Here is a 22,069-nt window from a genome sequence, read left to right on the forward strand (position 1 = left end):
AATCTACACCAAAACAGAACAAACAGCACACACACACACACACAACAGGGACTGCAGACAGTTGTATTAAAAGCAAAACGTGTTCCAACAGTTAATAACTGCAGTTGTTTACTGCGAAGTCTTGAACAACTCCAGTGGAACGAAAGCAGGGGTTCTTAACCTGAGCAGCACGAGCTCTATGGAAGGCTCTGGAAGAGGGAGACACTGTCATGTCCAAGAAGCCTCTGAAACTGAATGCAAGACTTCATGTGTGCACACAAAGCTCTGACCACATCCTCAAAGGGATCTGAGATTAGGAACAGCCATCAAATTGTCAATTAGTATTTTGTAAGAAAACTTCTATTCAGCTTACTGACAAAGTCTGCCATAAGGTAAAATATTATCTGGCATTTAACAAATGCTTTTAAAATGACAACGGAAGTCGAGCACCATACCCATTGCCATTGAGTGGATTCCAACTCATAAGCACTGAGAATAATAACCCACATACTTTGGACATGTTATCAGGAGGGATCAGTCCCTAGAGAAGGACCTCGTGCTTCGTAAAGTAGAGGGTCAGCAAAACAGAGGAAGATCCTCAACGAGATGGACTGACACAGCGGCTGCAACAACGGGCTCAAACGCAGCAACGACTGTGGGGATGGCACACGATCGGGCAGTGTTTCGTTCTGTTGTAGGTAGAACTGCTATGAGTCAGAACTGACTTGACGGCACCTGACAACTAGTCTTTCAGGGAGCTCATTATCCATTATTTTATATAGAAACACCTTAGGAAAGCCAGAGAAAACCACAGAAGGCCTAGCCCAGTGTTTCTCGACCCTTTTTTCATTACCGTCCCCTTAAGGAACCTTTTTAGGCTTTTTTTCCCCCTAATCACCTCCTCCTTCCATGAAATTTTAATACCAAATATATACTGTATGTCTGTTTATGACTGTATGTTTATCTGTGCTTCATAAATTAAAGAGTAAGACCTTTTTTTTGCTTCCAAGAACCAATTTTTGCTCCTGTTGAAAATCATCTCATTTTCCAGGTAAGGACATTGAAGCCTGGAGACATTAATTACTTGCCCAAAGCAATGCCAGGGGATTTTTTAATTTAAAGGCACATGCAACCTCAGAAATTATTAAATTGACTAGCAGGTACACTGATAAATTATCTAGATATCAATTAAACATTCAACTGTTATCTTTCAGATATTTTTATCTTCACAAGAGGATACACAAGGTTATGTAACCTAAATCAATCTATTTTGTGTTCTATCAAGTAACTCTGGTTCTACGGAAGCTGAAATAAATGGCTAAAATGTATTCTTATTGTTTCAAAATAAATAATGTTATCACATATATCCCCAAATACTCTACACGTCTTGTCTTTAAAACAATTACTTCAAAATCTTCATTAACAATAAACAGTAGAATTCAAAATTAAAAACAAAACAAAACAAAAAAACCCCAAAAACCTAGTGCAGGAACATATCTCCAGAATTAAAATTCAAGTTTTTAAAAAAATGATTTACTGTGTTAAAACTATTTTGAAGTGAAAAATGCTTAAATATTTTCCTTCTAATTCCTGGGCACATTTTTAATTTCGAAGTTATTTTAGGCTAAGTAATTGGTCTTATTAATATTCTTACCAGTTCTATCATATGACTCATGACATGTACGTGCAATTTCCGCTCCAAGTTCTAAATAATGACCAGCTTTATCCATTCTGGAACCATCTGCTCCTAGTGCAAACATTCCCCCAGCAAAGCAGGCTAAATGCCCCATCTTCTTTTCTAAGTGCCCATTCTTCCATTCTCCAATAAAGACAAGACCTCCACGGGACTTCTTAATAAGATGCTTTTCTATAGCCTATAACAAGAAAAAAGCAGATTTTCAAAATTTTAGAAGCAAACAGTTGGTGTTCAAACTTCCTGTGCCCTTCTGGATACTGCAAAACCTTGGTAATCAGATATTCTGCCAAGAAGTAATTTTCCCAAACTGGGGAGGCTTAGTCTAGCAAATCCTTGTGTATGTCAACAAACTTGTGCACAAGTTGCATATAACCTGGAATGAATACCCTATTCTCTACTATAACAACCCAGGATGAAAGAGAGGAACTTTAGCCTAAGATTACCTCTCGATATAACACTACCCATTAAAAGCTTTATCTTCTTGAGCTAAATAAAATTCACAACAGTCAAATGAGAACATAATGATAAATTTAAACCTAAAAGGCTCTAACAATTTATTTTCTATTTCATACAACAAAATCTGAATAGGAAGAATACCTAGGTAAATCAGAAAAATACGATTTTAATAATTAGTTAAAATAGTCAATATGAGTATGTCACCTGACAAAATAATTTACAAAGGTACCATGAGGTGAGTCACCTTGTACATTGTAAGGCTTACAAAACTAGTTGAAAGTAATCTTTACTTCTCACACTGAGTGACTCGTTTTGGATTCTGTGCCATGGAAAAGAGAGGACATATGATAAATACAGCTCATCCTCCTGGAATATCAGATTTACTCAAAAGATGTAGGAATGGCCTGAGAAATACTGTACATTAAAATAAACTTGAATAGGACATGAAGTACAGTCCAATAATCATCTTTAATTTTAAAGGTGACATTTTTTAGGGCTTTACTCCTTTGGACTATGTTCCCGGACTTCGCTGAGAGGGTCTATGGATTAATGCTCTACCTTTAGAAATACAATAAGAACTTACATCAATCCACTTCTCTTTGGTAGAAATTATTGCATATGATTAGAAGATACTTTTATTTCAGACAATCAAAAGGATTATTTCATTCAAGAATTTTCCACATTTTGTTGTGGGTTGTTCTCTGACAAGCCTCAAAATAATCAGTTTAGGAAAAATTTATTCTATATTCTCTACAGTAACAATGTAGGTTTTTCAGAATTGTAGGGACTATGCCTTACGCATTATCTTATATTACACAAGGACTATAATGTAGTAAGTACTAAATAAATAAAAAAAAGTTTAACTAATAATTTGTAAATAAATAAATAGTGCTCTTAGATAATAATATTTGGCCTATAAGGGAAATGAGAGGTGGCTGATAAACAAAATAAGTGACTGCCCTTGGATTACAAGTTTTTGTTGTAGTTATTTTCTTTTAACCATAGTGCCCTGAAGCACAAAAGAAAAGATTTGTTCATTGAGTAGAGGGGTGTTCTTCATCTTTGCAGACTTCATGGCATCTACCACGTTTTCCACGTGTAAGGTACTCAGTAAATGCCTAAAAAATGGTATCTGTACTTTTAGTTCTAAATTTTCACACAATATTTTTGTCTTTGTGTCATTTCTGTTCATTATAACATTTCCGTTCTTACCTATATAATGAAAAGCTATACAAACATATCCCCATGGACCTAACAGGACTGAAGTAAAAGATGAGTAAAGATAGGGCTCTTACCAGTAATTCACTTACGAACCCCTAAAATTGCTGGTATGTAAATATGACAAATCCTAAGGATTCAACTTGTATAAAATGCCAAACTGCTGAATGGCAGTTAAAAGAAGTATTATTATTCTTTGATTAAAAGATGTTGAACAATTTTCACTAACACTGGTATTCCAATCTTGATCCTAAACTACCTTTAAAAGAGTACATTTTTTCTTCACTATTCTAAAAATTAAAGACTAAATATAAACTATATCAGAACACAAAAGCTATCAGTGTAAATAATTTTTAAGAAGAAAAGCAGCATGTAAGAGCCAGGGATATGGGTATCAGGCAGCACGTGTGCAGCAGGGGGGTGGAAGTGGAATTATTACATACAAAGGCTCAGAAACGCAAACTTAAAATATGACTTATTCAAATTAAAACCGATCTTAAAATAAGTGATCATTCCTACCTCTCCCATGCACTCCATATGTCACTTAGTTAAATTTGTGTATACTCTGTCCCTTGACAAAATTGTTTACTGAAGATAAACTACTATCACAAAACTGTGTACTTAAGATTATGCTTCAAAATTTAAAAAGGCTAATTGGTCATTTAGAAATATTTACTAGGTGCCCATTCTGGACTTAAGAACTAATAAAAACAGGACACAGAAAACAAATATGGGAAGATTTACAGAATAGTTAACTTATATAGCAGATGTTTTGTGGAAAATAATTTTAACCTAATGAGGTTAACTTTCACATAGATATCATGCCTTTCAAAGTATATACAATGAAAAAAATCAATGACAAATATTAAACAGATTTTCCTTCACTTCTATCGAAAATTAAGTAAAGTAAAAGGAAAAATAGTTTTAGATTACGAATATTATAAGCAAGCAGCAAGCTATAAAGAAAAAATATCAATTACATGGTATATGATGCATTACACTTTCTCAAAAATGATAATATTAAATATAATCATTCAATTATCAAACACTTACTGAGTAACTATTATGTTTCAGTGCTAGGTGCTGAGACAAAAATAAACAAATTAGTTTCTGCCCTCAGGGTACCCAGACTGCAGTGGGAATGACTGAGGGATCTTTTCAACACTATGATTCTAAGACTACTAAATTCTTTCTACTTAATCACTTCTCTTAGACCATAAAAATTCTAGTTTTAAATTTTAATAACAGAGAAATAAAACTTCTAAACTTTTTCAAAATTTAAGACTTCACAAAGTACTTTACAAGTCATATACTAAAATTTTAATTCTTGATTATAGTTCAATTACTTCAATTTATTAGTTAACTCAGTCCTTCAGCAAACATTTACTGAGTGCCTACAATGGGCAAAGCAATGTACACTGTATATTAAATTCAACATCTGTGCATTTTTATAGACAGCTGTAAGGTCCCTAAAAGGCAAGGATATAAAATGAGTATTAAAAATAAAAACAAAACTATAACTCTGAAAATGGATACTTGACTAAAGCCAGAACGGTGTTCTTATATACAAAGTATACTATTTTAAGAAATACTTTAAATCATTAATGGGGTATGAGCTTATAACGGGTCAGAGAAAAAATAACTTACTATTCATATACTTTTCTATTTCAGTTTTTGCTTGGAAATATCCTATCTAAATGCTTCTAAGAATGCGTCTTGTTTGGATTTTAAAATTTCACAGCATCATGGTATGAGGTTACATAAATATGAACAACTCAGGACAGCGGTGAAGAGCACAGGCTGCAGCATCAGGCTGTTCGTTCCAGGCTCCCTCAGTTAGCAGCTATGCGACCTTCAGCAAGTTGCTTAATCTCTCTGTACCTTAAGGACCTCTTGTGTAAAATGCAAGTAATGGTAAAATTATTTCATATAAGAAAAAGGAGTTAGAACAGCACCCGGTGTTTGGAAAACACTATGTAAGTGCGCTGTCATTACTATTTACCTGGGAAGTTTTCAATGGGTAGGTACAAGTAATCACTGGGAAGAAGAAAGGTTTACGGAAATGTATGTTCAGTCAGAAGTTTTTCCAGTCTTTGTAGACAACAACTAAAAGCAATAATTTTTCATAAAGAAAATGCTACACTAAATTCTTCAATAATTTCTTTAAAATGCCACAATATAAGTAAAGAAATATATGCCTTTTATATTACAACACTTAAAAACTATACAATGACTGCATATGATAAAATGCTTATATGCATTATACGCACTTCCTGGATGCATGCAATGGTTGTATTTGTCTAGTCACTATCAAATATTCACAGTTTACATTCAATAAGTAGCAAAATGTTCTGATAATTACCTCAACAGCATCATCATACATTTTTCTTGCCTCATGGTCTGTTTTATCTGACATTAACCATGCTTTCAGTAAGTATTCATAAAAACTGTCTCCCAGTCCACCAACTGATGTATGATCTATAACAAAAGAGAAGAATGGAGGTATAGGAAAAATAGACTATAAAGTAATATTTTTCAATTATAATATTACAGGTCAATTATCTTAAAATTGTATTAATAATTTTAAAATTATGTATCAACATACTTCAAATTTAGTCCAGTAAGATTATATCATAATAACTCTTCTCTATATATGTACCCAATTTTTTAGGACATCTTTTTCCTCTGGATGTGGTATTTCACATATTCAGTATTTTCCTGAATCACATAGTTTGTACATTGTCACATATCCAAACTTCCCAGAATTGAAAATAATTATCTTTCATATATTAATGGCTCTAAATATATACCAACAAAACCCCCCAAATCCATTGCCATTAAGTCAATTCTGACTCATAGCAACCCTATAGGACAGAGTAGAACTGTCCCATAGGGTTTCCAGAGAGCGGCTGGTGGATAAGAACTACTGACCTTTTGGTTAGCAGCCAAGCTCTTAACCACTGTACCATCAGGGCTCCCTAAATATGTAAGCTATGATTAAATACGCAAAATGCTCTTAGATCTGATGTTAACCTAGAAGAGCTCACTCTTGGACATTTTTCTCTATAAGGTGGTTAATGGTAACATCTGTGCCATAGGAAATAAAATTATTCCACAAAGAAAAAAAAGCCCAAGAACTCCTCTGTAACACCTGGCATAGTAAGTTGCTGAATTTTTATCCTCCATTAGTATTTATACAGCTGTTAGTACACGTTTGTTTGCCTAGTTATATTCTTTCTCTATCCCACCTATATTTTTAATGCTAAACAGTTTAGTTCTATAAATCTTTTACTCCTGACTTTGTACAAACCCTGCCCTATCATCCCTGAATTTTGTTTCAAAACTTACATCCTCCCTGCATGAAAGAAAAAATATCACATTTCCCATAACTCTTCCATCATTTACATAGTACTATAATTGGTCTTTCAAACTGGTAAGGAAAAGATGGACTATTCAGTGCCCTATGAAACTGACTATCCATTTGGGGACAAATGCATATTAGTATTTATATCTTTAGCTCACAAATATAAATCTGTGATAGATTAACTATTTAAAAGTGAAACATAAAACTATAAATATACCAGAAGAAAAAAAAAGAATGTCTAGTCTTCCTAAGCAAATGATCTTAAGTAAAACACAAAATGAAGTAGCCATAAAGGAAAAGATTTATAGCTGTAGGAAACCTTGGTGGCGTAATGGTTAAGTACTACGGCTGCTAACCAAAAAGTCAGCAGTTCAAATCCACCAGGCGCTCCTTGGAAACTCTATGGGGCAGTTCTACTCTGTCCTAGAGCGTCGCTATGAGTTGGAATCGACTCGATGGCAATGGGTTGGTTGGTTGGTTATGGTATAAAAAAAAGTCAAACCCACTGCTATCAATTCTGTCCCATAGGGTTTCGAACCGCTGACCTTTTGGTTAGCAGCTACAGCCGTTAACCACTGTGTGGCCAGGGCTCTTCCTATAATTTATGCTACCATAAATAAATACAAAAGACAAAGACAAAAAACTGAATGGGAGAAGATACTCACAACATAAGAAAAAAGGATCGATACCCTAAACAAAGAACTCTGACAAACGAGAACAAATGGAACAAAAAATTGACATATGATGCACACAAGTAACTCACAAGGGAAAAAAAAAAAAAAAGCCACAAATCGATAATTTACATAAGCAAAGATGCTTAGAGAAAATCAAATAACGAGATTTTATTTTTACCTATTAAACCAAAACCAAACCCACAGTGCCGTCGAGTCGATTCCGACTCATAGCGACCCTATAGGACAGAACAGAACTGCCCCATAGAGTTTCCAAGGAGCACCTGGCGGATTCAAACTGCCGACCCTTTGGTTAGCAGCTGTAGCACTTAACCACTAAGCCACCAGGGTTTTCTTTTACCTATTAAAAAATTTTGTAACGACTGATAATAGCCAATGTTGATAAGGTCATGCTGCATTGTTGCTGGAATTTAAGGGAAATTTGGTAATAGTTAACGAAAACAGAACCTAGGAGTTATAGTTCTGAAATTATATGCTATCCCATCACTAATATACATTTATAGATATTTTTGCTGTTAGATGCCGTGGAGCCAGCTCCAATTCTTAGTGACCCCATCCGCAACAGTACAAAATATTGCCTGGTCCTGCACCACCTTCACAATCATTACTACGTTTGAGCCCAATGCTGCAACCACTGTGTCAATCCATCTTGCTGAGGGTCTTCCTCTTTTTTTGCTGACTCTCTACTTTACCAAGCATAATATCCTCCTCCAGAGATTGGTCCTTCTTGATAACATGTCCAAAGTAGGCGAGACGAAGTTTCACTATCCTTGCTTCTAAGGAACATTCTGGCTGTACTTCTTCCAAGACAGGCTTGTTGGTTCTGGAAGTCCATGGTATATTAAATATTCTTTGCCAACATCATAATTCAAATGCATTTCAAATCAATTCTTCTTCGGTCTTCCTTATTCATTGTCTAGCTTTAGCATGCATATGAGGTGATTGAAAATACCATGGCTTGGGTCAGGCGTACCTTAGTCCTCAAGGTGACATCTTTGCTTTTCAACACTTTAAAGAGATCTTTCACAGCAGCTTTGCCCAATGCAATATGTCTTTTGATTTCTTGACTGCTGCTTCAATGGGCGTAGATCGTGGATCCAAGTAAAATGAAATCCTCGACAACTTCAATCTTTTCTCTGTTTATCATGATGTTATTGTTTGTAGGATTTTTGTTTTATGTTGAGCTGTAATCCATATTGAAGGCTGTAGTCTTTATCCTCATCAGTAAATGCTACAAGTCCTCTTTACTTTCAGCAAGGAAGGCTGTGTCATTTGCATATCACAGGCTGTTAATGAGTCTTCCTCCAATCCTGATGCCCTGTTCTTCTTCATATAGTCCAGCTTCTCGGGTTATTTGCTCAGCATATACAATGAATAGGTATGGTGAAAGAATACAACCCTAACACATACCTTTCCTGACTTTAAACCATGCAGTATTCCCTTGTTCTATTCAAACAACTACCTCTTGGTCTATGTACAGGCTTCACATAGGCACGGTTAAGTGTTCCAGAATTCCCAATCTTCACAATGTTATCTATAATTCAATGCCTTTGCATGGTCAGAAAACACAGGTAAACATCTTTCTGGTATTCTCTGCTTTAAGCCAAGATTCATCTGACATCAGCAGAGATATCACTCATTCCACGTCCTCTTCTGAACTTGGCTTGAATTTCTGGCAGTTTCCTGCAACCTTTTTTGAGTTACCTTCAGCATAATTTTACTTGCATATGGTATTAATGATATTGCTTGATAATTTTCTCATTCTTTTGGATTACCTTTTTTTGGAATGGGCACAAATATGGATCTTTTCTTGTCCGTTGGCCAGGTAGCCGTCTTCCAAATTTCTTGGCATAGACAAGTGAGCACTTCCAGTGTTGCATCCATTTGTTGAAACATTTCAATTGGTATTCTGTCAATTCCTGGAGGCTTGTTTTTTGCCAGTGCCTTCAATGCAGCTTGAACTTCTTGTAGTACCACTGGTTCTTGATCATAAGCTACCTCCTGAAACGGTTGATATGTTGACCAATTTATTTTTGGTACAGTGACTCTGTGTATTCCTTCCACCTTTTGATGCTTCCTGCATCATTCAATTTTTTTGCCCATAGAATTATTCAATATTGCCAACTTAATGCTTGAAGTTTTTACTTCTTTCAGCTGGAGAAATGCTAAGTGTGTTCCTCCCTTTTGGGGGTCTTTGCATGTTTCCTTATAATACTTGACTTTGTCTTCTTGAGCCACTCTCTGAAATACCAAAAACCAAACCCACTGCCGTCGAGTTGATTCCGACTCACAGCAATCCTACAGGATAGAGTAGAACTGCCCCCATAGGGTTTCCAAGGAGCACCTGGTGGATTTGAACTGCTGACCTTTTGGTTAGCAGCCATAGCTCTTAATTAACCATTACGCCACCAGGGTTTCCCTCTGAGGTACAGATACTGATAAATAATAGATACTGACTGGTTAACTACTGACTGGATTTTTTTATGAAGACTAAGTTGGAGAAGGGTAGGCTAACTGATAGGGTTTCCTTTAGAGTCAGGAATGGTTTGCTTGTTGTGAAACTGTGGACCTGCTCAAATTTTAGGATGGGGGAGGGGAGGCAGCTTTATTCTGGAGCACCTACATCTACATGGAAAGTCTTACCCTCCCTCAATGAAATTGCTCATTTTTTTAAAAGAAGAGCTGCATAGTTTCATGCCTGGTGATAAATGCCAGGGATAAAAAAGGTGGTAAATTAGGAATTCAAGTGGAGCCTATGTTTCACATTACAACCTTGAATAAATTCCTGTTTTTAGCTCTTACTTTTCACTCATGTTTTCAATTAATTTTACTTATTTCCTATGAACCCAAAATTTCTCTGGGATTCCATCAGCTATCTTTTCTTTAGTTTTCTTTTTAAGATACTCTAGGCTGTGGCTTTCTCAATGCTATTCATCCACTCCCAGCCACATTCTGTGTTCTGGAAACTGGTTGAAATATCTTCATTATGAACCCTTCCCCCTCCATTGCTTACAAATCTCGTCATTATTTTTTCTTCATTAATTTTTCCCTTTTCCATTTCTGTATCTTCATTTCATTTTGATCTCAGGAAGAATGGTTGTTCATAATGATGACGTTATAGTTCAATCTTTACCATGAACTAGAAGTTCTAATATAACCTTCTCAGGTTGACTTCTTTCTCAATAACTCTGCAATTAGTTAATGTTTAATTTTTCATTCCCCTATGTCACAATTTGCTCACATCATAACCACTATGTTATTCATGATGATTTTTAGGTGGTATGCAGACTTCTAAAAAATTTAATAATTATATAATGATTCTTGTCAAGATGTTAAGTCCACACAAAATCTCAACCCCTCCCCAAAACAATTAACAATGATAATAAGCCAAATATTTCTTAAAATGGCATAGCCATGTTTAAAACAATTTAGAAACTATGAAGATAAGAAATACAAAGAAACTCATAGTGTTAAAAGCAGGAGTTTCTATTTCTGGAAACAGAAGTAAATAAAGACATCTGAGAGTTTACTTCCTACAAGCTAGTAGGGTTCAAGGCACTCACTTGTGGTGGGACTCTGGGTATAAAATTAGTTTCCTATAGTAGCAGATGGAAACAGACAGCTGAGCAATTGAGATTGGGTTAACATGCCATGTATGTTGGGAACTGAAGGTATAGGCTCCTTGGAAGAGAGAGCCATGATTCCAGTGTACTAAAAAAAAAAAGACCAAGTTCTGAACTGATGAGCCAAGGAAGGTAATAATAAACCTGTCAGGCATGGAGGAGGGAGTGAGGGGTGTGGAAAGAAAAACACATATATCATGAAGCTCTGACTCAAGATCAGCTTTCAAATGAAAATTCTAATGCACATGAGAAAAACTTAAGTTACGAAAGAACACTAACATAATTCAACTCAATAAATAGGAGAATTTACTGTATTGAGAAAAAGCGAATGATGGAGCAACCTTCTGAAAGCAAGTTTAAAATATGGATATTTAAAATATACTAAGGGAAAAAGTAAATATATAAAGCAAAAACTGATAAAATTACACTGAAAAATTGGCAAATATAGATTTTAATACACTTATTTGAAAATTGATAGCTCAATCAGAAAAATATCAAACAATCCAAAAGCAGTCTTGTTTAATATGCTGAGGTTGAATTAACTAAAATTAGACTCTCTGTTGAACTACAAGCAACTTGACGGCTGACTTGTATTACTGGTTTAAGCTTCTTTATATACCCTACGGTATCTAGCACAATTATTACTTATACATGCTCATGAGCAATTATCAAATGAATGGCTGTATTTTTATTTTCAAGTACGAATAACATTTCACAATTATAATAATTTGTCTTAAGGTGCTTTTTCTTTTTCTAACCAATTAGACCACATTTTAACAAAATAAACCCATTTTCATACTTTTTTTTTTTCTGTTTAGGGAAACAAACAATGAATTATGGGATAAACGTTAATACCTAGGATAGCACCCAATACTCAAAAATTCAACAGAAATGTTTGCTGAATGGTGCATTAAATATCTGAAGCACTCATTCTTTCAAGTTGTAATAAAATTTCCATATGTACATTTTCATAAACTTTTTAAATTCCCTCAATACTAAAATGTCTATAATTATAGTATATATTTTCATGAAATAACCATTGCCAAGATAATAAAAAACAACTTAGAATACAGCTCATTAATGTAGATTATCAGAAAAATGCATACAAATCTTAGTAAGATTTTCCTTTTGGAGATTTTAAATCTTCTATAAACATATATTTGTGCCTAGAGCTTTTTAATTTTCTCACAACTCAATGTCCAGGTAAAATATTCTAAATTACTCAGTTGACTATAATAAGAATATATGCTCTAAAAATACCCAAATACCGAAGTTCATTCCTCCCATCTTTCTTAAAAGAGTCTGGACTAACTGCTGCTTCTTTCTCATAATCTTTTGCTTCTTAATTCCCTGTATTTTGGCTTCCAGCTACTCCACATAACCAAACCAGAATGGTCCTCTACAATTTTAAATGCCTACTCCTCACTTTGGGCAGTTCTACTGTGTTATAGGGTCACTATGCGTCAGAATCAACTTGATAGCAATGAGTTTTTTTTTTTTTCCTCCTCACTTATAGACATGGTTAGATTCCAAAGACCAGGTCATTATGTGAAAATCGGCATCATGCAGAAATGGAGGATAACCACATCAGATCACAAAATGGAGGATAACTGTATCATTACATAAGTACCAAATTATGTCATTACATAACTGCCAAACCACTGAGAATCATGGGCCAGCCAAGTAGACACATAAACTTAACCATCACAGCCAGTACTGCTCTCACCTCATGCCTCGGTGTTCGTCACTGCCAGATGCACATTGTTAATGTGCAAAATATTTGGATAATAGCTTTTTTACTATTGTCATGAATGCGAAATGTTGGATAACTAGATAGTGGATACGTGAGGAGCAAATGTAGTCATTTATCGGTCCTAATACATCAAAACATCAAATAAACCTTAAGTAAGGATCATGCAAGGAGAATTGTAGAGAAGCACTGGGAAGGGGCGATACTGAACTGAGGGCCTAAAATAACTGAAGGGAATAAGGAATGAAGGACAGAATAGATTTGAGAGTTCTAAGAAGACAGAAAAATAGGTCTGCAGTCTAGCCTGACTGTAAAGTTCCTGGCATGGGCCAAACTATGTAGAATGTGAGTAGTATAAGGACTCAGGAGGAGGAAACATTTTAAAGAAAAGATGTTGTGTTGTTAGAAGCCATTGAATCAGTTCTGACTCACAGTGACCCTATCTACAACAGAATGAAACACTGCTGGTCTTGCATCATCCTCACAATTGTTGCTATGTTTGAGCCCACTGTTGCGGTCATCGCATCAATCTATCTCGTTGAAGGTCTTCCTCTTTAGCACTGACCTTCTACTTTACCAAGCATGATGTCTTTCTCCAGGGACTGATCCCTTCTGATAACATGTCCAAAGTATGTGAAACGAAGTCAGGAGAAGAGTTCAATTTTACACATGTTGAGTTTGAGGTACCCATGAGATACTCAGAGCCCTGATGGCATAGTGGTTAAGAGCTTGGCTGCTAACCAAAAGATCAGCAGTTCAAATCCACCAGCTGATCCTTAGAAACCCTATGGGACAGTCTTACTCTGTCCTATAGATCCTATAGGATCGCTATGAGTTAGAATCGATTCAATGGCACCTGACAACAATGAGATACTCAGGAACAAATATTCTATACATGTGGGAATGTAAGTTTAAAGCCTAGAAAGATCAGTAACGAAATATTAATTTCGATCATGGGTGGGTGTGGAGTGAAGAATTTCACTTTCCCCAAAGTAGTTGCACCTTTGTCCTTGTTTCCTGAGAGACAACTCTAAAACCTTGTAGTATCCTGAGTAACTGAGGTGTCTTTGTTGGTCTCCAGACCACACCTGGGGGTTTGTGCTAATGAGTGGCGGCTGGCCAGGCCAGAGAGACCATCATGTCACCTGGTATCAGCTGAACTCAGGAGGGAGGTGGGCTGATTAACTCAATCATGGCTACTTAATGAGGTCAATAAAGGCTCTCAGCAAGGAAGCTCCAGGGGGTCCCTGGTTGGTGAGAGACTTCTAAACATGTGGTAGAGCAGCGAGCCCTTTGGGACATGGAATTTGCGTTGGGAAACTCTCCAATACCTCAACCTATGTGTCTCTTCATTTATAACCTTTTATGCCATAATAAAGCTGTAATCATAAGTATAGAGCTTTCTGTGATCTCTTCAGAGAAAGCTCTATACTTTCTGTGATTTGTTCCAGCAAATTATCAAACTCAAAGGAGTAGTGGAAGCCAGCAGGTCAGAAGTGAAGGAGTTCAGAGGGAGGAGGGACAAACTTACAACTGTATCATGAGGGAGTACAGGGAACCCCTGAATTGTACCCAGCAGGTCAGAGGGGAGCATCCAGGGGGAGAGCAAGATTGAGGCCGGCATCCTACAGGGGTAATGGGAAAATTCTGAATTTATAGCCAGCAGGTCAGAAGCAAGAGGAGCCCTGGAGACTCCCAAGTTTGCAGCTAGCATCTAAGGTCTTGGACTAAACTGGTAGTCTGAAGGACTTTTAATTTGCGAGATCTGACCTAGCTCCAGGTGGCTAGAGTCAGAGAAAGAAGAGCTGATTAGGCAGCTGGTATCAGAACGGAACAGAGAAATGAAAAGTAGGGATTTGTTATATTCTTATAGTTGGTGACAGAAAAAGTAGACACTTCGATATTTAATTTGATAATTATTTCCACTCAGTGGGCAGACTTTTTCTGTCAGGGACCAGACAACATACATCTCTGCCACACATTTTTCATTTTTGTTGTCGAAGCTGTTTGTTTGTATGTTTAAACAACCCTTTAAAAATGTAAAAATCATTCTAAGCTTGCAGGCCATACAAAAACAGGCCACAGACCGGCCTGCAATTGTTTACCAATAGCTGATTTGGATTTCATCAATACGTAGGACATAGTTCTTCCTGTGAGAACAGACGAGGTTGGTTAAGTACAACTGAAATGGTAAAAAGTAGGAATCCCTGGGAATATCAATATTTAAAGAACTAGCTGAAGAAGAGTATGAAAAAAACACTCATCCCTTCAACGTTTACTGGCCTTGTGTCTTTCTTTGTCCAATTGAATGTGGTAAAAATAAATACATAACCGTGTGCCAATTTCAAGCCTAAGCCTCAAAGAGACCTTGTGTGCTTACTTCTCTTTTGAGAACACTGTCACTGCCATGAATAGAAGCATGGTACACCCTGACAGAGGATGAGAGACCACATGGAGCAGAGATGAGTCACTCCAAATGGGGTCATCCTAGATCAGCCAGCCTCTAGCCAACTGGTGAGCTGACTGTAGAACAAGGGCAAGCCCCACATAGTATCAGCAGAGCCCAAGTCAGGTCAGCAGAACTACTAGGCCAGCCTGTAGATATGGAAAAATAACCAATTAGTATTGATTTAAGCCACTAGGTTTTAGAGTGATTTGTTACACAGGAAAATGGATAAAAGCTATAAACCCACAGACCCTAGAAGCTTAATGAACAAATCCCCAAAACAGAATACAAGAATAAAACTTCATCAAGACACAACATAATCAAATTGCTCAAAACCAGTATTAAGAAAAATTTCAAATGCAGTCAGAGAAAAAAGTCATGCTATAAATGGAGGAAGAATGATAAGAATTACATCAGATATCTCATCAGAAATAATGCAAGCAAGAAGACAGTAGAACACCACCTTTAATATGCTGAAAGTAAAAACCATGTCAACCTAAAATTCCATACCCAGAAAAAATGTTATTCAAAAATGAGGGTGAAATAAAGATGTTTTTAGATATGCTGAAACTGAAAGAATCCATCATCACAAGACTTGCAATACAAGGAATATTAAAGGAATTCCTCAGGCAGATGGAAAACAACAGAAATCTGGATCTATACCACAGGTTGGCACACTATAGTGTGGGGGTCAAATTTATTCCTCTCCTGTTTTTACATGTTCTGTGAGCTAAGAGTATGTCTTAGTTATCTAGTACTGCTAGAACAAAAATACCACAAGTGGGTAGCTTTAACAAACAGAAATTTATTTTCTCACAGTTTAGGAGGCTAGAAGTCCGAATTCAGGGTGCCATCTCTAGGGGAAGGCTTTCTCTCTCTGCCGGCTCTGGAGGGAGTTACTTGTCGCTTTTGAACTTCTGCTCCTGAGTGATCTTCAGGTGGCTTGGCATCTCTCTTTCCCCATCTCTGCTTAATTGTTTGCTTGTTTAATCTCTTTTATATCTCAAAATAGACTGACTCACAACACACCCTACACTAATCATTCCCAAATGGGATTATAACCATAGGCATGGAGGTTAGGATCCACAATACATATTTTTTGGGGGACACAATCTATCTATACCATAATAGTTTTTATATTTTAATGGTAAAAAATCAAAAGAATAATAATATTCTGTAAATGTGAAAACTATATGAAATTCAAATTTCAATGTCAACAAATTTTATTGGAATATAAGCTCTACAGATGGATATCAGTATTTGGCAGTATTTATCTTTGTAAAACAACTTTTGGAAGATGAAACAAAATTTCATTACAGATCAGCATTAATGTATAAACACCTGATCATTAGATTTTGATGACTGTGAACACTCATTTTGAATGCCAATCAAGCAAAATGTTATTATCTAAAAAAAAAAAAAAAAGAATTCCATTCTTCTAAGTAGAACTTTAATACACAAAAATTATACCCCATTTTTCATCAATAAAAAATTTGTGAAAATTTGTTTTCTCTTATTATATACAGTGTTTTTCAAGTATTAACATTTTAATATTGTTGATTTTGCCTCTTGGCCTGCAAAACCTAAAATATTTATCACAGGGATGGACCTTTACAGAAAGAAGTTTGTTAATCCTTACCTGATCTACACAAAAGGTTAAAGAGCACTAGAAATGTAGCTACATGGGTAAATATATAAGCTGGCTTTTTAATTATTAAAATCTCTTTAAAAAATAAGTGACTACTTAAAAACAATAACAATGTATTGTAGAGTTTATAACATATAAAAAGTAAAATGCATGAAAATAATAGCATAAAGGCCAGGAGAGAGGAAATTGAAGTATGCAATTATAAGATACGGTCACGTGAAGTGGTATAATATCAATTGAAGGTAGACTGTCATACATTAAAGATGTATACTACAAACCCTAAAGCAACCATTAAACTACTAAAACGAAAAATTAAAGCTAATAATCCAACAAAGGTCATAAAATGGAATACTAAAAAATACCTGAGTAATCCAAAAAAGTAGAAAAAGGAAACAAAGAAATAATGGTACAAAATAGAAAACAATAGCAAAATAATAGATTGAAACCAAACCATATCAATAATCATATTAAATATAATTGGTCTACACACCCCAATTAAAAAGCACATTGGATTAAAAAAAGCAAAACCCAATTATATGCTGCCTACAAGAAACACGCAATAGTTTAAAACACAGTTTACAAGTAAAAGGATGGAAAAAGATATACCAAAATAAGCTCTAGCAGTCATATTAATGTCAAAGTAGATTTCAGAGCAAATAATATTACCAAGAACAAAGTTATTTCATAAAGAGGTCAATTCATAAAGGTGTCGATGTATCAAAAGAAAAGAACAGTGATAAACATCTACACACCTAATAAAAGAGCTTTAAAATACACTAAACAAAAAGCGATACAACTCTAAGGAGACAGACAAACCTACAATGACAGACAAAGATTTAAACATTCCTCTCTCAATAACTGACAGAACAGGAAATCAGAAAATCAGCAAGGATATAATAGACTTGACACAAATTAGGCAAGAAAAAGAGAACTCTTTTGATCTGATTTAAACAAACAAACAAAAAAAACCATTGCCACCAAGTCAATTTCGACTTATAGCCACCCTGCAGGACATAGCAGATATGCCCCACTGGGTTTCCAAAGAGTGGCTGGTGGATTCTAACTGCTGATCTTTTGGATAGCAGCCATAGCTCTTAACCACTGAGCCACCAGGGCTCCCAATCTGATAAAGAATATCTACAAAAACCCTACAGCTAGCACTGTACTTACTGCTGAAAGACTAAATGCTTTCTCTCTCAGATCAGAAAAAAAAGACAACGAAATCCACTTTTAATCACTTCTCTTCAATATTGAACAGCAGATTCTAGCAAGTGTAATGAGGCAAGAAATAAAAATGTCCAGTTGGAAATAATGACGTAAAACTTTTTTCTAGAGATAACATGACTGTTTATGTAGAAAATTTGATGCAATCTACAAAAAAGCTGCTAGAACTACTAAGTAAATTTAGCAAGATCGCAGAGGGGAGATTAATACACTAAGATCAACTTTATCACTATACCATATACTAATAAAAAATAAGAAACAAAAAAATGCCACTTAAAATAGCATAAAAATATGAAACACAGATAAATCTGACAAAACATGTTAAAGACTTGAATACTGAAAACTACAAAATATTTTTGTAAGAAATTATAAAGAACACCTAAATAAATGGATATATACATATACACGTATATGTGTGTGGATTAAAGTTCTCGCTACTGTTAAAATGCCATTCTCCTCAAATTGGTCTGTAGAGTCAGTGCAATCTCAATCCAAATCTCACCCAAGATTTTCTACAGAGACTGATATGGTGACTCTAAAATTCATATTAAAATGCTAAGGACCTAGAATAACCAAAAAATGTAAAACAAAGAAGAAAAATTTGAAGAGCTAGCACTACTGTGGAAACCCTGGTGGCATAGTGGTTAAGTGCTACAGCTGCTAACCAAAGGGTCTGCAGTTCGAATCCGCCAGGCGCTCCTCGGAAATTCTAAGGGGCAGTTCTATTCTGTCCTATAGGGTCGCTATGAGTCAGAATCGACTTGGCGGCACTGGGTTTGGTTTTGGTTTTAACACTACTTTACTTCAGCACTTATAATAAAGCTACACTAATCAAAACAGCATAGCATTGGCAAAATGATGGATAAATAGATCTAAAGTAGAACAGAGTGCAAATATAAACCCACACCTATATGGACAACTGATTTTTGATGAAGATGTAAAGACAATGTAGTAGTAAAAGGACAGACTTTTCAACAAATGGTGCTGGAATAACTGGATAGCCATATGTAAAAAATGAACTTTGATCCTTATACAAAAATTAACTCAAAATGGATCATACACCCAAATATAAAACCCATGTCTCTGAATTGTACATGCAGAAATGGTTGAATTGGTGTACGTTTTGCTGTGTACATTCTCAACAAAACAAAAAAATAAAATAAAACCTAAAACTACAAAACTTTTAGAACAGAACATAGGAAAAATCTCTGACCTTGAGTTTTAGGGAAAGGCTTCTCAGATGCGACACCAAAAGAATAATCCATAAATAAACAAATTGATAAAAGGGACTTTACAGTTATAATCTCCTCCTCTTCAAAAGACACCATTTAAGGAATATAAGGATAAGCCACAGATGGGGAGAAAATACTTCCAAGGTATATATCTGATAAAGTACTTGTATCCAGAATATATACAGAACTCTCAAAAACTCAACAATTAACAACCCATTAAAAAAAATGGGCAATGGTTAAGAGATCTGAGCAGACAATTCACCAATAAATGAATAGAAAACAGCATATGAAAAGATCTCCAGCATCATTAGTCATTTGAGAAGTGCTAATTAAAACTACAATGAGTTATCACACACCTATTAAAAGGCGAATCATATTAAGTGTTGGCAAGTACATGGAAGAACACCACTGATGGGAACACTACTGACGTCCACTGTGGAAAATAGTTTGACAAGTTTCTTAAAATGTTAAATATACATCGACAACATGATATAACCATTCCACTCCTAGGTATTTACCTAAGAGAAATGAGAGCATACGCCCATACAAAGGTTCGTACATGAATGCTCATGGCAATTTTATTTAATATAGCTTAAAACTAGAAACAACCCAAATGTCCATCAACAGGTGAACAGATAAACTGTGGCAGAATACTACTCATCAATAAAAAAGAATGACCTAATAATACGCACAACATGGATGAAGCTCAAAGTAAGTATGCTGAGTGCAAGTAGCCAAGCCCTCTCCCCCAAAACAGAAAGTACATTAAAAGGATTATATTTATATAAGACTCTAGAAAATAGAAACTAATCTATGGTGATAGAAAAGAGAATCGTGGTTGTTTATGGATGAGAGGGAGTAGGAAAGGAAGTATACATTTTAAACATGTAAAGTTTATTGTATGTCAATTATACATTAATAAATTTATTTTTTTAATGTAAGTAAATAAAACAATTAAAAATATATTAGGAATTAGTCCAAACCTATCAGTAACCTCAACAGACCGTCATTAAAAAAATAATAATCTATATAAATACTATTACAAAAATATATATCCCTAAACTAAAATTGCCATGGAAGTTGAAAAAAAAAAAACCAACTTTTTTTTAATGAAAAAAAAAGCTTGAAGATGGATAGGAGAGTCAGACAGAAAGCTTAAGGAGAGTAAAAAAAAATAGAAGAGTAAGAAAAAAGGATTGTCAAAGATACCCTTTGGATGTTGGAAAGATGCCACTGGAGTTGGAAATTATAAACATATAGTGACTTTAACCTGTGCTATTGGAGATTTTCATCGGCAATACCCAGGTAACTCAGTGCGTAAATGATAAATGGGACGTAGACAGCTGGGTTAATAAATTTTGGGGGATTTGTAGGACAGGTAAAACAGAAAAATTAAGATAGGAGTATTCTCATCTTAGTTTGGATCCTACATAGTATAGGCTAGATGGGAAATGAAACAACAGATAATTCTCTTGTCCGAACATTCAGGACCTTTGCTCCATTGTCCTTCTCTGGCACCCAATCCAGTTAAAACATCAACTTTGCATCAACCCAGCTGTTAGTTTTGCTCTCTTATTATGCCAAATTCACAACAGGGACCTCAATACTACTTGCCAATTCTTCTATGACTCCTTGATTAGCCCTCATTCCCTAACACAGATATTTGAAATCTCTTCTTTGTAAGTCTCCCATTGCTCTACTTTCTTCCTCACTCTCAGCAGACAACCACGCCTTCTAATTCAGAGAAGATGCTGATCCCCTCCCCATCAATTTGCCTGTTCCTTTTGTTTGTCAGAGAGGAAGAAATGTCCCCTCTCCACTCTATACACACTATCTAGTTATAGACCCTAACCATTTCTTCCTTCTCAGGAATCTCCACCCCCTTGGTTTATCTTTCACTTCTACTCTTTAACTGAATCTGCCTCTTAGCATTTAAATGCTTATCATTAACATCTTAAAATAATCACCCTTGAGTTTTCTATTCTCTTCTATTTTGACATCTATCAAATGTTAACTGAAAAAGTAAAGGAGAAATTATGGATAATGTCTAGATTTTTGGCTGGGGCATGTGGGTGAACAGTGATGCTATTCATTGAAATTGGGAATACTGGAGGGGAAAATAGTTTAAAGTGAAAGATGTCTGAATGTTGGATATGCTGAATTTGAGGAGTTAGTTGGATATCTAAATAGAGATGACAAACAGGCAACTGGATATGTGGAAATCCAGAGAGAGAGCTAAATTCGGGGTATACATTTGGGCATTTTAAGTATATAAATTGAACTTGACACGAGAGTTCACTCAGGGAGAATGCCCTTAGTGATTAAAGGACAAAAATCTCTGGAGAATGTCAACATTTAAAGAATAAGCAAAAAAAAAAAAAAAAAAAAAGGAGGTCTCACATACTTTGAACATGTTATCAAGAGGGAGCAGCCCCCGGAGAAGGACATCATACTTGGTAAAGTAGAGGGTCAGTGGAAAAAAAAGGAAGACCCTCAACAAGATGGACTGACACAGTGGCTGCAACAATGGGCCCAAGCATAACAATGACTGTGAGAATGGCGCAGGACTGAGCAGTGTTTCATTCTGTTGTACACAGGATTGGAACTGACTCAGCAGCACCTGACAACAAACTTTCTCTCTCTGTTGGCTCTGGAGGAAGGTCCTTGTCATCAATCCTTCCCTGAACTAGGAGCTTCTCAGCGCAGGAACCCTGGGTCCAAAGGACATCCTTTGCTCCCAG

General features: G+C 35.6%; 1 protein-coding gene across 1 annotated transcript in view; it reads right to left on the minus strand.

The window, feature by feature from the left end:
* MAN1A2 (mannosidase alpha class 1A member 2) overlaps nucleotides 1-22,069 on the minus strand; it is a 234,726-nt gene that overhangs the window by 39,973 nt on the left and 172,684 nt on the right. Inside the window, exons 9-10 of the mRNA XM_049879976.1 lie at nucleotides 5,712-5,827; nucleotides 1,634-1,853 (exon numbers count right to left, since the gene is read on the minus strand). Coding sequence (XP_049735933.1) covers nucleotides 1,634-1,853; nucleotides 5,712-5,827 — 336 coding nt within the window. The remainder of the gene's footprint in view (nucleotides 1-1,633; nucleotides 1,854-5,711; nucleotides 5,828-22,069) is intronic.

The sequence above is a fragment of the Elephas maximus genome, chromosome 3, assembly GCF_024166365.1.
Source record: "Elephas maximus indicus isolate mEleMax1 chromosome 3, mEleMax1 primary haplotype, whole genome shotgun sequence".
NCBI lineage: Eukaryota > Metazoa > Chordata > Mammalia > Proboscidea > Elephantidae > Elephas > Elephas maximus.